Source organism: Chelmon rostratus, chromosome 3, assembly GCF_017976325.1.
Source record: "Chelmon rostratus isolate fCheRos1 chromosome 3, fCheRos1.pri, whole genome shotgun sequence".
Lineage (NCBI taxonomy): Eukaryota > Metazoa > Chordata > Actinopteri > Chaetodontiformes > Chaetodontidae > Chelmon > Chelmon rostratus.
In genome coordinates this window covers 25,693,252-25,711,849 of record NC_055660.1, presented here as the reverse complement: position 1 = coordinate 25,711,849, position 18,598 = coordinate 25,693,252, and the positions used below count along the sequence as shown (strand labels likewise).

Genomic DNA, 18,598 nt, shown 5'->3' with positions numbered 1-18,598 from the left:
GCAAAGGTGTCACTGTAGATGCCAATGACGCAGCGAGTGTATTGAATATGCGTTGTATGACATTCACTTGTGATAAACAACAGTAAAGACGTTCTGAATTGTTCTGAAGTTTCTGTGGTTTGAAATGGCTTTTTTAGATGTGGAAACACTAATTTAACCGTTTTCTGTTCAGCTTTAACCTTTTAGCAATGCAAATATTGAAACAATGATAGTCCAACATTTTGGGAAATACATGTAATTGTATCATATCTGTATTGTAGATATGAAGGTACTGCTATCATTCATCACATTCAGTTAGCTTAGCTTAGCACAAACATAATGGGGGAAATGGGGAAATGGCTCTCCTGGCTTTGTTTGAAGAAAACAGAATTTGTCTAGCATACCTAAAGCTAACATGTTATAGCTCATGTATTAAAATCATACAAAACTGAAGTGCAAAAATGACAATTCACAAGTTTATGGGGCAGTTAATGTACCAGGCAGCCAGTGGAGACTGTAACAAGATAGCGTATAGCTTAGATATAGTGCTAAGCTAAGTTAAGGCAGCTGCTGGCTCAAGCCATGTAACAGATTGATATGAGAATTGTATCTATCTTCTCATCAAACTCTTGGCAAGTGTTTTTCCCAAAATGTCATTCCTTGAATTTGCTCATTAGTAAGTAATTGACTGACTGCTCAACAGTCCATCTGACCAGTCTGTCCTCCTCTTTGTCTGTACAGGAACAAGGAGTGGTGGGAATGTCACGACCACCGGGCGCCATCCCGCCTCCTCACCCTGCTGGTGGCGTGGCCTCAGGTGTGGGGCCCAACCAGGGATCAGGTCCACCTCCTGGCTACGTGGGGAACCAGCAGCAGGCGGCCATGATGAAGCAGATGATGGCGATGGAGCAGGAGAAGAGGGTGCAAATGCACATGATGGAGCAGCAGAAACAGCAGCTCTTCAGAGAGCAGAGACAACAGCAGCAGCAGCAACTGCTGGCCGAACAGGTGAGTTTATATAAGGCAGTGTGTTCATAGCATAAGGTTAGTGCGATGGTGTGGTGAAAATGGCGAGGATGTATGATTCATCTTTCATGCATTAATTTGTGTGTGTGTGTGTGTGTGTGTACGTTGTTCATACATTCCTGTGTATTTGTTTGTGTCTGCAGCTCTAACAAGAGCAGCTCATCCTTACTGTTGTCTGGTTGCATGTATAATTACCCTCAACCAGCCCCCTCTTCACTACTTCCTTTTCATCTCTGTAAGCGTGTGTGCGTGTGTGTCTGTGCGTGAGTGTGTATGTGTGTGTTTTTGCCGTGCCGCCTGCTGTGATAATGTGGTGTTTTCTTTTTATTTTTCTCTCTGTGAGAGAATCAAGTGTTAAAGAGTTCTGAACTCTGAAGTCACCACCCACTATGTTGGTTTTAATTGGATCTGCAAAAACACACACGGACACACAAATATAGGTGTCTGGAAGGGAACGCGTCCTGTTGGGGTTTGTGTATGTTTTTAACTGGATATTGTACCTTCATTTAAATGAGCAACATCTCTGCTTTCCAGGCACACATCCAGCAGCTGCTTTTTATGCTGCAAGGACCAGGCTTCTGTTTTTCCACTTAATTTTCTGTACCTGCAGCACAACTATGGCTATGACAGTGTCAGGGTTGCCTTTGATTACTTATTTGAACACTGATTAGTGATGGTGTTATTAGTGTTTGAATACATCATGTAGTCACTGTACAATAATGTAAACCTGAAAGCACGTATCTTTCACACTTCTACTGTTCCAAACATGTCTCTTACCTCTGCTGTACCAAAAATCTGTCTGTCTCTACCATGCTAAGCATCTGTCCACTGCACTAAACATCTGTCTTCAGTATACTAAACACCTGTCTTATATCTGCAGTACCAAACATCTGTCTCAGTTCTGCGGTACCGAACATGTCTTACCACTTCTATACCAAACATCTGTCTGTCTACCATACCAAACATCTGTCTCAACTCTACTGTACCAAACATGTCTCTGCTGTACCAAACATCTGTCTCATATCTGCTCTACCACAACATCTCCCTCACCTCCATTGCACTAAACATCTGTCTGACCTCTGCTGTATCAAACATCTGTCTCCCTTTTGCTGTACCAAACATTTGCCAGACTTCTGCTGCACCAAAACATCTGTCTCACCTTCACTGTGGCATTTGTCCGAAATAAATGATTCCAATGATTGATCAGATTCAAAAATTAGAATTTTGGTCAGTCCCCATATTGTTAATGCACGATGGTCACTCAGAATGTCAGGGATATTATGATTTCGACAGCGCACTTTTTGGAAGGGTTAGGGTTAGGGTTACTCACAGCACAATGTTAAGGGGCAAGAATCTTCAACAATCTAATACGGAGAAAAGAAGGCTTTGCACGCTTGCAAGTATTTATGTTAACAAATCAGATAAATATGTTTGCCCCGTGAAAGTGTAGTGACAGAAAGCACAGCTTTATTGTTATATACTAGCTTTGGAGCTGAGACTTCAGTGTGCATTTTGTAACAGTATTTAATTGTGTTTAGAAAATCTGTTATGGTTTCTGCGAGACCTTTTCTCTTGTCTCTATCCCATAATGATACCAAATCTTGAATTTATGAAATAGATATGAAGGTGTGTAATGCATTTCTAATATTATAGCTATATTATTGCTATGATATTCTTAACAATCGTGTGTGCGCGTGTGTTTGTGTAGCTCCAGCAGCAGCAGCATCTCCCTAGACAGATGGGCCAGGGCCAGAGGAATCCATACCCTCAAGTCAATCAGTACCAAGGTGAGACACACAAACGCACGTATTCATTTCATATGTGCATCAATACTCGTAACATGTGCCAAAACACAAGAATGGCTGCACTCCAACAGGTTTTCTAATAGACAAGGTAAGACCTGACCTAGATTATTCCACATTTTATTGATGACCATGTTAGTAAATGGATTGGTTAATCTGTTTCTATTTCTTTGCTGATCATCCAGATGGTTACACAAAACAGGCTTACAATCACACATGCCTACTTGGTCTGCAACAAGTATGGTATACATCGCAGAGTGCCAAGACATTTAGACATTCAACAGATTTTGCAGTTCACTCTCTGGCATATTCAGAGACAGATAGACACACAAACACATAAGAACATGTATGCAAACAGCAGCGCTGACTGAACATCACCCTGAAACCAAACCTCGTCCTCTCTGTCTGTCTCTGTCAGATACATCAGTTGGCGGTCAGATGCTCTTCAGCCTCTTCCTCTCTCTCTCTCTCTCTCTCGCTCGCTCCGTAAAAAAATATAGAATATTCCTGCTCTGCCTGTTACCACGGCAACTTGTCTGTCCTGGATCCCCCAGAGTTCCGGTGAAGTCAGAGAGATGGATGAGAGGAGGGAAATGGGAGAAGCGGGGGGGGAGAGAGGGTGGAGGCTGGTAACAAGAAGAATAGGTAGATGGTCTGGTAGGTAGAAGGAGAGGTTGGGACGAGAAAGAAAGAGAGGGAGGTGAGTGGGTGAGAGGATGGAGAGATGAAGAAATACACGGAGAGGGAGGAGGAGGAGAGTCAAGTCGAAAGCCATTTATAGCCATCAGAGAGTCTGTCTGCAGGTCTAGGAGATAATGTGGAGAGGAAGAGGGGGCTTCAGCATGAAACTCTGGCCTAGAAATATACCTGTTAGTTAAGCTATCCTGCAGCTTTTCAGAAAGCAGTGAGTTCACTCGCATCACCTGCAATCAGAATGTAATCATACTCACTGTACTCATTTATATTTACATGAAGCGATGTGTGGAAGAAATCTGGCTGTTTTGTCATGTTACATTACCTCCAACTCTGCTCACTCCGTACTTGCTCTCAAGCCTGGAGAGAGTGATCCTCTTCGTTCGTCCTCCTCAGTTACAGTCACAGTCTGATCTGTGAGGTGAGGGATTAGTGGAATGATGTCAGAAGTGGGTTTATTAGAGGATTTAGAGCCATTTCCACGCTAGCAGACCTCCTCTGCTCTGCCACTACTGAGCCTCTAATAGGAAAAAGTGGGAAAGTGAGGTGCTGGAGCTCTAGTGTATTTAGTTTTCTCTTCGTGTGGTTGGATTTGAAGCAAATTGGGAGGGAAGCATTCGTTTCTGGTGTAAACAGGTTGTCACGAAACATAAATCTTTGCCTTACCACTGACTTATTAGATTGGTCTTATGTGCCATTTGGTGATTTAACTGGATCTAGTATACAGGCTCCAGAGCTCTTTTACAAAAGTCCAGCTCCTTTGTGATTTCTGTCTCCATATGCCTGTCTAATTCTTTCCCAACTCCATTGTCTCTGTTCTCTGGTTTTAAGTCCTCTGATTTCTCTCTCCAAGGTCCTCCTCAGGATCTGGCATCCAGGAGCCAGGCTCTTCAGAACATTCGGGCCGCCCGTCTCCTGCAACAGCAGCAGCAGAACCAGCAGCAGATGGTCCAGATGAGTTCTGTTCAGGGCCAGGGGGGATCAGTGGGACCCCAAACTGACATGGGCTTACCCTACGGCAACCAGGGGTCCAACCAGGGTTCCCTGTACGGGCTCAACCCCTCCATGAGCCAAATGATCCACCAGCAGCAGCACCAGAGCCAAAGTGTCCAAGCCTCCATGGGTCTTCCACCGCAGCACAACCCTGCCGGAGGGCCACCGCGGCAGGCAGGTGCAGGTCCTGGGGTCGGAGGGATGCCCGGAGGCCCCGGAGGTGGTGGAGCTGGAGGGTATGGAGGACAGGGGATGTTAATGAACTCCATGACCCAGCAACCCCTCAAAGGCCCCCCTAACGCCAAAGCCCAAGCACAGAGACTGCAAAGCATGCTGGGAGCAGGAGGAGGAGGTGCGGGAATGGCGGCGGGCGGCTGGCCGCAGCAGCAAGGACAGAGTCTGCAGGCCATGGGGGGAGGAGTCGGAAGGACTACAGGAGGAGGGGGAGGAGAAATGGTGGGGTTCAGCTCTGCCCAGGGTTATGGGATGCAGCCGGGTCAACCCCCGCGCATGGCCAAGCAACACTTTCAGGGCCAGGGGATGAGCCAGGGAATGGACCCCAGGGTGGGCAACCCAGCGGCCGGTATGGGCGGCCCAATGATGGGCCCTCACATGGGCGGTCAGCCCAGGACCAACCAGCCACGACCCATGGTCATGAACCAGGGGATGAACCAGGGGGTGATGGGCCAGGGGATGTCTGGGATGGCAGGGTTCGGACCAGGCCCTGGGGGGCCTGGAATAGGGGCAGGGGGAGGAGGAGGTGGACCCTACGGACCAGGGGGAGTTGGGGTTGGAGGTCAGCCACCGGGCTACCAGAGGACAGCCAATCAGGACATGTCATCCTATGGTTATGGGGGCGGGCCCTCAGGGGGAGGAGCTTTTGGACTGGGCGATGGCTCAGGGGCGGAGCTGGACTCAAGCGATGGTTGGATGGAGGAGTTTTTCCCGAGCCAATAGCCAACGGGGAAACTGGAGATGAGTTTTTACTGGATGAACTAAACATTAAAGCAGGACAAATGTTAAAACCTGAGAAAGTAAAACAAGACGGATGACATGATGTGAACTGGCATGTTTTTGTTTTGTAAAACATGAGCAAGGTTATAAATGAGTTCTTGTGTTTTCTGTGTGCGTCTGTGTGTGTGTGTGTGTGTGTGAGAGATGGAGAGAACGATCATTATGTCTCGTGCATATTAATGAAAAACCAATATAGAGATTAAAAGGTGTGTTTCATTAGTTTCCTTTTTTTCCTCCACGGAATGATTTTTTGTCATGTTCCAGTGTTTGAAAGCGAGCCCCGTTTACACAGCAGCGCTTTGAGCCCGAGCTTCAGCAGGGGCTGATTGAACACCGCAGACTGATGAAGGGGAAGGAAGACTTGTTCTCAAGACAGCAATTTATTTGTGTTTGTGTGTTTGTGCCACCCAGCTCAGTGCTTCAGATCTCTCAACTATGTGAGGAGCTGAAGGGAGTAGAAAGCACTCTCAGCGCTCCCATTTCCTTTCTTAGATTTGTGCCCCCCCATACACACACACACACACGCACACACACACACAAATCTGTCTCCCTCGTGCTCTCTCACTTTGTTCTCTTCACTTGATCTCTCTCTCTCTCTCCCATCCTCCTTCCCTCTCTCCTCCCGTCTTTCCCACCCTCTCTCCAGAGACTCCTTCCTCCCTCTCAACACTCCTTTCTCTGTTTAAATTGTGAACATCATAACAGAACAAATGATGTTCTTCTATTGTGCCACACAAGCACACTCTGCCCTCTAGTGCTTTTGCTAGGTAACCGACCTAGGAGGCGTTTTTACGGGGGGGGGGGTTCATTTCCTGTGCGTAGCTGTGGATGACAGGTATGCATGCAGAGGAAAACAAAGAGAGTGAAAAGCAGAGAAAGAGGGAGAGAATAGGCAGCTAAAGCAAGCACTAGGACTCAAAAGCTCATACACACACAAGCACACACACGCGTATACAAACCAACAAACAGACAAACAATTATCAGCCCGGGAGGATGAGCGGATGTGTGAGAGGCAGCTAACAGAGCTAATATTACATTAAACCTTCTGCCTGTGTGACACAAACCACATCACATGCATGAGGCTGACACAAAGCAAAACAGTCGCTGGGCACTGAATGTATTCAAGCACCGCAAGTGACTTCTTCTTTTTAAGGAAAAAAAAAAAGCTAATTGAAAGCCCACCCACATTGTTTTGTTCGTTGCCGTGTTTCAACTCTAACAATGATGCTGGCTGGTGTCTTTGTCGATTAAAAGGAAAAAAAAAAAGTTCAAATTAGTCTTCTTTTAGTTTGTGTTGTCTTTTGATAAATCTGTTTGTCCTCCCGTCGCAGCACAGCCTTCCCTTCCATTGTGACACAGCTAGTTGTCAATCACCGTAGCCCTGCTTTACATTGTGGCTTTTCTTGTACCGCAGCTGTAAACGCCCTTGCTCCAAACTAGAACGTAACTGTGCTATACTGTAACACTACTGTGAAGAAATACGAGTTGTCCCCTTCCAGCGCTTTACTAGGAAAATGAACCACTGCTAAGCCTGGAGTTTGTTTCGTACTTCAGACAGCTGATTGGGCCTAAAGGGTGATGACAGTTAGCGCCAGTTAGCATCAAAGCAATCAGTGCTTCCACGGAAGTCAGTGTCTCCCCTTCTCTGAGCTTACTAGTAAACTGTAGGCTTTACTCCAGGCCTCATGGCTTTCATTCATCACCAACAAGCTGTCCACTCTTTTGCCCTAATGGTTGAGTAATAAATATGTGTCGAATAGGTTTTAATACAGTAGTCGTTGGTAACACCTTCTTCTCTAACTGTTCTGTAATCTTGGTTCAAAGATGAATGAAAGCGTGTTTGTCCGTGCATTACTTTGTATTTAGCTCATCAGAGTGAAAATTTGGAGGATGACGCTGTAATCAACAAACCAAAAAGCCTTCTTCTCTGTAAACTAACTCCTTGCCATCAACGCATTTGTTCTCATGGTTGTTGATGTTGTATAATTCCAACCCTTTAAATACAAACTTTAACCACCATGCCCATCATCCTGTAAGCGTTGCTGCATTTGGTAGCACCCATGAATGAGGTTCTGTACTTAGATTTTGTCATGTTTGGGGAAGAGGAGACCTCCATCTCACTGCGTGGAGTCTGGAGGTCGACGGCAGACACGTGTTTGGGGTCGTAGCATCCCCCGGTTTTATCAGGGGGAGATGGTCAAACACATGAAAACCCTGCGTCAGTGTCTCGACAAACTCTCGGATTGTTTGCGCCTTCCTTGTGCAGGAAATGCGGCGGAGCACTCACTGCTTCAAGGGCTCCACTGCTCATGCTTCCAAAACTTTTAATACCTCTCCAGTACTCCAGGCAGGCTCAAATCAAAATTCAGAGTGCTGGACTGGTGAAATGGAGGCAGTGTGTAGAAAACACCTGAGGTTTACCACTCCTAACTGGAGGCAGGGAGGTAGAGAAACATTTCTGAGTCAGTGTTCAGGTCACAGCCTTTGTGACCTTTTTGTCTTCTTCACAGAAAGGGTTCATGATATGGTTTGAAATCCCTTCAGGAAGAGAAAGGAAGCTTCCTCCAAATATCATTATGTACCCGGGACCAAGTCTGTAGACAACATTTTAACAAAAAATTGTTGTTGTTGATGTTTCTTGTTTTATTTTATTTGTTTTGTTTTTTTTACTGGTGCTGACATATATGTGATTATGAGAAAAAGTATATAAAAGATAATGGCTATTTGTAAATATGTTTTTACAGGTTTAAATACATCAGATAATACAGTCTCTGTAAAGAATTTACTGTTTGTTGGAAAATAGAGAAGTATTTTTATTTTGAAGTTTTTTGGTTTCACGTTTAACCCATCTGAGCTATGCCATTGCACTTCAGACAATGTCTTACTACTAATTTGTATTGTAAACCTCCTCTCTTTTTGGAATTTTTTTCATTTGTTTTTTCTAGTTTGAGATTTGACTCTGGTCTTAAGCAGTGCTTATTTCTTTTTATCCTGTACAGAATTCTGAAATGTTAACAAAAGAGAATTACAAAAGACTTTTTTTTGTTTGTTTTTCAAAAAGATACAATAAAGAGAGAATGTTCTCGCTGATCATATTAAATGAAAACTTGGCGTTCATTGGGTTCATTTGTTAGTGCACAACCGTGGAGCTCCAAAATGGACAAAATGTAGTAAAAGGTTAATCGGACAAGTCAAAAACATGAATACCCGAATACAACAAAAACAGAAATGAAAACATTCAGCAAGTAAAGGCTAGTTAGCTGACGCTGAAAACATTTAGATGAGTTTGACTTGATAAGAAAATATATTAAATTACTCATCTACAAATTGTTAAAGACGACACAATAAAGCCGAAGACTTATTTCCATTGCCCAGACGAGAGGAGTGCTTAAGGATGAAGATAATGTTGTAAAGACAGAGGGCGGGAGTCTGGGAACTAGCTGGACTGGACCAGTCAGCCAGCATGGTGCTCAGGCTTGGAGAAACTTGCTCATGTTAAAGCTACTCAGTCATATCCAGCTGCTGCTGCTGCTGCTATCAGCAGTTTAGTTTCCTGATCCACCAAAGCTTTCACTGTTAATGAGACCTGGCTCAACGAGATCGGGAGTGAAGAGTTGATAGAGATGTCCATTGAACATGTTGCTGAAGGCTGGCTGGCGGAGGTGCAGATCTTTCAAGAATTTCCTCATCTTTTGAATATGTTGCTGCTGTCTGTAAATCTGTATCTCCTACACTATTACTAACACTGTATCATCCTCCTACACTCAAACATGGCTTCTTTGAGGAATTTAGTGAGCTGCTATCCAACATTCGACTGCATTGTCATCTCCGGGGACTTGAATTACAGGGCCTGCTCACAAAAAAAGGCTGCACGCTTGACCAGGTTATCTCAAAGGGTCTGAATATCACAGCTAGATCCAAAGCACAGCAATGTAGTCAGGATCACAACTAAGCATTTTATCCATGAAAATGCAGTAGGTGTGTTTATCAGTCAGTATACTGACATGGTACCACCCTGCTGGTGGATAACTGCAGCTGTGTTCTCGGTCAAACTATTGATAACCCACAAAAAACAAAAAGGTACTCATAACACTAAAAGCTCCTTGGAGGAATGGGATGAGAATGCTAAAGAGAGCCTACTGGAAGGCTGTGTGTAAGTGGCAGAAGACTAAGCTGCCACTTCACCTCAAAATCTTCAAAAAGGCACTAAAGAGCTACAATAAAGAAATGACAGACAATCCTACATTTCATTACATGATAACCAAAACAAAGCCCAGTGTCCATTCTCTACCACTGGCAAACTGCTCAACCCAACAAGCTCAGTTCCTGCTGAGCATCTCTCACCAGTCAAATGTCATGAAAATATATAACAGTTTCACCTACCAATGGATCTGGCCTGTCTGTGCCCCTACATCATCATAGCACCGTGGACACAATGCATACTTCTTCATCTACTACCTATAATGATCTAGGAACTGGGTCAATGCTCCCTTGATCCAGTTCCCACATTTTTTTTTCCTTTACAATCAGGAGTCTTCCCCTCTGTCCCTCAACCATGCTATTACTCCACCAACACTGAACAAGAACAACTGAGACCCACCTGTGATTAGCAACTTCACACCAATCACCAATATCCCTTTTCTTCTGATATGACATTTCTGCCAATAAATCTGCCTAAATCCTGCACACTGGATGTGCAGATCTGTGCTTCTGTGTTTTTCCCTCTTGTCTCCTGTCTGTCTCTCCCCTGTCTGTCTACTTGAGTGGCATCACAGCAGGGCAGGGCCAACAGGTTGGGCCAGCCTCCTCGCCTACTGAGCACAGCTGTGCTCAATGAAGTGATCAAGACCCACCTGCCTCCACAGTATTTAAGCACCAGGATCTCAACAAGCATTTGCTAAATCGTCAGTCTACCAGTGTGGTAACGGCCTAGACCTCAGATTTTGCTCAGTACTCTTTCAGTTTGTTGCTTGCCTGTGATCAGTCTTCCTGACTTTCTATTGTGTTTGTGCTCAGGTCTTCAGATATCACCTGTTCTCGCCTGCACCCCGTCAGTCTGCTCTCCCTGTGAAACCCGGACCAGCTCCTTACTGGACTTTCTGGGCCTTTGTGAACTAGTTTGGACACTGTTAACAACATTTTAACTTTAATTTTCGCCCCTGGGCCCCACAAAAGTCGATTCTTGGCCCCTTACTGTTCAATCTCACGTGCTGCCACTTGGTTTCATCACACAGAGGCACAATATATCTTACCATATGCTGATGATACACAATTGTATATTTCACTCTCGGACGATAACTTCATACTTATAAATGACCTTATCAGCTGTATCAGTGTCATTAGAGACTGTATGAACCAAAACTTTCTGTGGGTAAAGACAAGACTGAGATCCTTGTGATAGGTGCTGGAGGTCAGAGACTGGAGATCCAGACTGATCTCACTGCCCCTGAAACCCAGTGAGCAGGTTAGAAATCCAGGTCTTTTCCTGGATTCAGAACTCAGAACTCTCCTCTGTGCTAGATTCCTGTAATGCTATAGACACTGTCGGACGGCTCCAGCTCACTCAAGATGCTGCAGCTGTAGAACTCAACTCAACTTCCAATGAAATACACAATTGATTTTAAAATATTGCTCACTGTCTGGAAATGAATTGTCCAGCTCCTAAATACATCTCTGGCCTGCTCAGTGCTTTCAAACCCTGAAGAACCCTCAGACTGTCAGACGCTGGTCTCCTAACTTTAGGTGCACTAGGTGCATTCAGCTAGTTTGGCCCCACTCTCTGAAATGAACTGCCTGATGATACAAGTTGTACCACAACAGTGTTGTCTTTCAAAAGCTAGTTTAAGACCTGCCTGTTCTCTCAGGTCTATGGGTAGCCAGTGCCTCCATCTTTCTGTCTGTCTCTCTGTCTGTGTGTCTGTCTCTCTCTCTTTCTGGTATGTGTAGGTGGGTGTTTACGTTGGTGGGTGGGCAGGTGATAAATAATTTCTACGAATATTTTCCTTTATATGTATTTAATATGTATTCCTGTCCTGTTTTTTATTCATATTTGTTGTGTGTGAAGCACATTGATCGTACATACTATGAAATGTGCTCTATACACACATTTGATTTGATTTGTTTAAAATTTCAGACACTGATGGAAATTAGCTTATAGGTGTAGCTAGCTGAAACGGGTGGTGCTTTAACCACCAGTGTTATTAAGATAGCTATCCACACATAGCCTCCCCCGTCTCTACTAATCTTACACAAATGTGCACACACATGCAGGACAGCTGCATTTGGACATGCATTGACACGCACATGTCATCAACATACTGTATGTGCACGAGGAAATTTGATGAAAAGGAAGTGTCTCGGGGGAAAGGGCTTTTCAGTTATTTGATAGATTAGTTCGAGGTTATTTTAGATTTCTGGGCTCCATACACAGTGACACAATGTCTGCGAATACACAACATTAATACTGACCCGGTTAGCTGACAAGGAGTCATTTTATTTCATTTCAGGGTTGCAAGACTGACTGAGACAAATGCATACACATGCATGTAGCGCCTAAAACCAGACTGACTAACGGCTGCTGTAATGTTTTGTCTAACAGGCCTGATTTGCATAATTAGACTTGAATATGCTAAAGAGAAGAGCCTTAATTCTGTCTGGCAATAACAGTGGCGATGAATCATGAGCTCCCTGTTGTTGTCAGCAGGCAGACAGACAGACAGACAGACAGACCACATGCAGGGCCTGGACCTTTATGTTGTAATTCATCTTCTCCACTGTCCGCCCCTCTCAAACTCTCCCCTCCTCATCCTCTGTTGGCCACGCCCCCTTTCCTCATCTCTCCTCCTCATCGTGGCCACCTTCCTCTACCTTTCCTCCTCATATTGCAGCTGCATCTTTCCTTTTCCCTCTCCCTGGCTGCCTCGTTTCTCTCTCTCTACCCCCACCCACGAGCACCACACACACACACACACACAAATATCCACCACACTCCTGCTTCCCAGCTGACATTGATAAATGGAGACTAACAGAGATGACAACATCATTACTCATGTTCAGTAGCGACGCCACCTAGGACAGAGAAAAACGAGAGGAAGAGGGAGGATGAAGGACAGGACAGGAGGAAGATGGGGAGTGAATGGGTAGAGGAGGGGGAGGCTGCAGTTGGAGGTGTTTGCTACAATCCACCCCCGAGCACACACCTTAACATCTCCAGAGAGCACAATGTTGAGGTGTTCATTACTGGTGTGAAGAAATAGAACACCTGTTGATGGCGGCGGCAGCCTGGATTGAAACTCATCAGTTTCCTACACAAATCCAATCAGACCAGAGTAGCTGCAGGGCTGCAAGAAACAACAATTCTCTTTATCACTAAATCTGCTGCCCCTTTCAATTAATCATTTATTGTGTAAAATGTCAAAAATAATGACCAATGCCTATCGCACAATTCCAGGATTTCAAGGAATTTCAGCCAACAGACTAAAAAACACCCCAAATATACTTTATTCTACTTATTTATTGTACAGGAATTTATCATAGAATCTTTTATTATCATGTGTTTTTTATGAAAATCACCAACTCACATTTGAGAGGCCAGCAGGCATGATCTCAAGAGCAGTGAGGTGAATATTAAAATGAAATAATAAAATGAACAAGACTTTATAGCCCCTGAGAGACTGTAGGCCTCCTTCAGTGATCCTTTGAGCTGAATGCTCACGTGACACGACAAACAGGCTGATGTTTAACAGGCACAACGTTTATCATGTTCACCGCCTTATGGCATGTCCAAAAATCCATACAGGCAGGTAGTATACAAAAGAATCAACATAATTAACTGTTCAGTACGAACAAAACATGATACAAAACGTGTGTTATGTTGTTATCTTTGTGGAGCTGTTTCACCACCATTCAGAATTAATTGCAATTTTTTTCCAGCTCAGAAATCAACTGTATTTAGTATTCGTGCTGTCTGGTTTGAGTATGCATCATTTTTAGACTTTTCCAGCGTGAACACTGTATACTCAGACCCTGCTCAGAGTTATGTAGTATGGATATGGGGCACACTGTTCATTTACAGCATGTCAAAACATGCTGAGATTCGATAATTAGCACTAAACACAGCACAGGCGAGGCTAACGGAAATGTCATTGGCCTATTTTTGCTGGTATTTGATTCTAATGCAAAGTACTGCACACACTGAAAGCTGGACCCAGAGATTGTGCTACATGTCAAGTTAAGGGATCACCAAAGTGATGACACTTCATCCTGAGGGGGACGTGAAGCAAATTTCATGAAAATCCATCCAACAGTTTTCAAGCTATTTAATGAAAAAAAATATTTCACCCACATGGTGAAGCTAGAGGAAAAGTCAGAGGATCACTAAAGTCAAAAGGCTTCATCCTCTGGGAAACATGATGTCAGTACCATATTTCATAGCAATCCATTGAGTAGTTGTTGAGATATTTTAGCCAAGACCAAAGTGGTGGGCCGACCGAACGACTGGCGCTAGCGTGGCTAAAAAGCTCGATCACATCTGCAGGTCAAAAGTGATGCTGCTGAGGGATATTTGAAGCAAAACACGTAATTTCTTCAGCATAAAGTCCAACCCAGCTCATTTAATTACTGCGGGGAAGGTGGCAGGTAAATGTGTGTCGTGAACAGACACACAACTGTCTTTCTTTCTCCTCGGCGCTCAGGAGATCACCAGCGCCGCGGACAGCGAGCCAGCCACAAGTCCAAGTTAATGACAGCCAGTTTCCTCCTGTAGCCAAACACACACACACACACACACACACACACAAACACACACAATCAGCCTTGCACACACTCCAGAGGCACCGTTATGGGCTCTAATCAGAACGACAAATGATGTGTCACAAAGAGTGGGAGATGAGTTAGAAGAATCATTCACTCTCTCCCCCTCTCAGAGAGTAATAAGGTGAAGAAATGTAGCTGAAGAAATGTGGAGTAGAAAGACATATGGAGAGAGAAGGAGAGACCAGGGGATGAGACAGTGTGGAGTGAGAGGGAGAGAAGTGTGTGGGTGCGTGTGTGTGTGTGTGTGTGTGTGGATGTGTAGTACTCATGTTGTGAGGACATCTTTACACAACCACATTGTTCCTTATGGGGACAACATAAATGACGTAAATCATTACATGTTAGGGTGAAGACTTGGGCTGAGGTTAGGGCAAGGTCAGGTTTAGATTAAGGTTGGCCTTAGTGTTCAAGTAGTGGTTATAGTTAAGGTAAGGGTATGTCCCCAGAAGTGAGGGAAACATGGTTTTGTGTGTGTGTGTGTGTGTGGTGTCAAGTTGATGAATGTGGTAGCAAGAGCCATTGTGGTGGTGGAGGAGTAGGAGGCCACCAGATAACAGCAGAGCAAGGCCTAAGCTGTCTCACACCATGAATAAACCACCATGAAAATCTGTCTCCCTCTCTCCTTCACACACACACACACACACACACACACACACACACACACACACACACACACAGATTTCTCATTACCTTTGGATGACTTTATCTTTCTGTTTCATTGAGTAATTTAAATGGAAAGTATCAGGCTGTGGAATATGTGCTCTATATGCTGCCCCAGCTTGTTTAAGATAACCTGCAATGTATGTGTACTGTACATACTGTTCACACACACACACACACACACGCAACTGACCACTCTCCCTGACAACTTAAAATAAGTGCACAGTTTGCTTGCTGGCAAATGATGACCAACAAACTGTGTAGTTGTGCGCAGTGATGTGGTTTCACTGCTTTTCTGTTGATATGGCGCCCTCTAGCGGACGCTGGCAGGAACTGAGAACAGCCTCATCCTGCTCGCTCTACTGCTGGGTTTATTTTCTCACCTTATCACAGCTGCCTTCAGTGTGGAGCACTGAGGATGCTGTTCAGAATGTTACACCACACTTCAACACGTAGTCTTTAGCTGTCAGATAGTGCAGTTTATATAAGTTTATATAAGCCTCCTCCTCTGCTTCTCCATAAACTATACTGACAGTAGCTGCTAACGCTTCCAGGTCCATCTTTGAGTTTAAAAGCTATTTACCTTTATTCTTTTTTCATATTTAAATCAAACGTAAACCACAAACAATAACTTTTACCAGTTTTTCTCACCTTTCCTTTAATTTACCTTAAAATAATACTGGAAAATATTACATCGAGTGGAATAATGTTGATTTTAATTTGTAATACAAAATAGAAACAATAGGAAGAATAAGAACAATAAAGGTATAAATAAGAACAAAAGGAGCAATAAATTACAACTGTGCAAACCACAAAAAGAATTACAAAAATGTAAAAAAAAATAAATAAATGAGGTATCCAATGTACAGTAAATCAAATCAATGATCAATACAGTCATGTGATGCAGAAAAGATGTATTGCTTGAATATACTTCAGTGTGAACAGTGTGCTGGTGATGGCACACTTATCTGCTCATGTAGTAACAAGATGCAGTACACACTGACTGAGTATGCAGTCGGCAGTATGTCAGTATGTGATTTTGAACGCAGCAGAATAGATCCAGTGTAAGTTTTGTAGAATAGCAGTGCTCTGGACAAACGGCTCCTCCAGGCTGCAGGTTGGCTTGCACATTTTCTGATCACTCCTCTTTTTGTAACTTTGCGAAGAAAAACAGAACACGTGTCTGACATCGTTTTGACAACAACCAGCTACACCTGGCTGATATTCCTCATGTCACCGCAGCCCCACCTAAATTGGTGGGATTAGTTCTTGGGTTCAGTATGTGACATATGAAAGCCTGGCTGTCTGATCTGTGTTTGTGATGCTGTCATTGGTCCACTGCAGTTGCAAGGTGGAAATGCTCAGCCATGGCACTGATTGCTTATTTCACACCTGACATAAAAAAAAAAAAACCACCACGTGGGCACCATGTAGTATATAAATACATCATGTGGGCACCATGCACTATATAAAAAACATTGTGTGGGCAAGTTAACAAGGTTAAAAATTTGATTTCACTGGAGGAAGTCTTTAATAAACCGAATGATGTAAACAGAAACTTCATCTTAACCCTGACCCAGCTTCAAAAAAGTGAAACTCTCAACCTTGTGTTTACAAAGGGTACAAGAAATGTCCATGTCTGTAAATACAGTAGTAAGACAATTGGCAGGGTGAATTTTACGTCAAAATTGAAATGTACTTCCTTGGCCTTGTTTGAAATAAAGTACTTATAAGGTCAAAGCCCTCCAGTTTATGTTCTCCTGCAGAAAAACGTGCCTCTATGTACGATTACATTCTTTCTTTGAAAAGCTCTGTGAATATGCGTATTGTTAGACTTCATGCATGTTAGTTCAATTCCATCCATTAGTACAGCTGTGTCATATTATTCTCACCGTAACTTCAGTGGTTTGAATAAATTCATTTGAAATAGCACAAGTTAAAGAATTCACTTCTCTGAAAAGAACTGGAAAACTGTGGACACGCATGAACCATTCATAGAACAGCATATAACACATCCATCAGAAGGACTGGGAATAAGACTGAAATCTCTTCAAGAAAGAAGAAGGATTTGTTTCTGATTGATGAAGTTTTGTGAGGTGAGAAATTATGGACAACATATAGAAACTAGGAGGACTTGCTGATGGAAGACCTTCTGTTTTAAAACTGGAAATTACAAATGTCTTAAGTTTATGTGATTTATTCTTTCTAATAACATCAAGAAAAATTCGATTTACTTCTGTAGCTGTTGTATCATTTACAGATGCAGATGAAGCTGGATTCACAAAGTGAGATGGACCCTCTGCTTTCTGGAGGTGAACTCTACCTGCAGCCCAGTCTCACATCAGAACAGACAAATCTCTTTGAAGCCAAACAGTTTGGATCGTTTAAAGTCATTTTGAGAAATCTAGATGTTGATTTTTGGTCATTACTATTCCCAAATACTTAATGGAATCCTCTCCAGTTATTGATCTTTCCAATAACAGAATCATCACAATCACGCAGCTGTAAAATGTTTCCTCGTGTTAGACCTGGAGAATCAGTTAATCACATGAATGTGAATTTCTGTCATTTACAATACGAATTCACAATCACACAATGACTGAAAGAAATAAAAAAATGAGACATAGGGCAACCCCGCCTTGCTGCTCTATTAATCTGGAATCTTTTAGAGGTACTAAAATTAATTAGAACCAAGCTATTAATATCTTTGTAAGACGTACTTACAATGTCAGCAAAGTTATTACAAAAACCAAATGCCTTGAGGGACTGTGAACGAATGTGTGCTCAACGGTGTCAAAGGCCTTGAAAAAGTCCAAAAACCAAATAAATGCCTTAGACTCAACTTCATCTGCATAATCCAACAAATAAGATTAGTCTAAAACTGATATGTCAGTTTTTCATCAATCCTGTTTGAGTGTAATAGAATCCAGCTCGTTCCTTAATCTGTTACTAAGGCCAAGATCTCATAATCTATTGTTAATAGAGTGACAGCACGCCAAGTATCTATTAATAAAGGGACCTCATCAGATTTGGGGATAGGAGATGTGATGTCTTGTTTCATTGCCATCTCTCTTTGGCTGATGTAGTCGTTCTACATACAGATGATTAGTTCCCAAAGGTGTGTTTAAATAAAGATGGACCACTGATTCCTGGAGATTTGCTTTTCTTCACAAATAATGCAGCTTTAAATCTATGTGTGGCTCCCACTATAGCTGACTAGTGGGAGCCACACATAGATTTAAACTCTTCATCAGCTGAATGGACATTCGTGATTTTTATCCAGGAAACTTGCACAGGCTTTGTGTTAAATATGGATTCATGCAATGTTCTCCTTCATTATGAGGGCCAGTTAATGATTTCCTTTTTAAATTTATTTTCTGAGAAGAAGAAAAGTCTTTTGTGTTCTTCTTCCCTTCATCTATCCACTTGGCTCCAGACCTAATGAATAGACCTTTCACCAGATATAAACATTTGAGCCAGCTGTAGCTGCTGTCCTTCAGTTCAAGTCTTTCTTCCAAAGTAATACTTTCTTTTGTCAGCATAAGGTCAGGTTTGTGCATCAAGTCAGCTTCTTGCATACTTTATTTAGTTCTTAACTTCTTTTAACAGCAACATTA

General features: G+C 43.1%; 1 protein-coding gene across 1 annotated transcript in view; it reads left to right on the top strand.

Annotated features, from left to right (window-relative positions):
- maml3 (mastermind-like transcriptional coactivator 3) overlaps positions 1-6,696 on the top strand; it is a 102,753-nt gene extending 96,057 nt beyond the window's left edge. Inside the window, exons 4-6 of the mRNA XM_041933760.1 lie at positions 721-987; positions 2,714-2,792; positions 4,354-6,696. Coding sequence (XP_041789694.1) covers positions 721-987; positions 2,714-2,792; positions 4,354-5,450 — 1,443 coding nt within the window. The 3' untranslated portion in view covers positions 5,451-6,696. The remainder of the gene's footprint in view (positions 1-720; positions 988-2,713; positions 2,793-4,353) is intronic.
- The last annotated feature ends 11,902 nt before the right edge of the window (positions 6,697-18,598 follow it).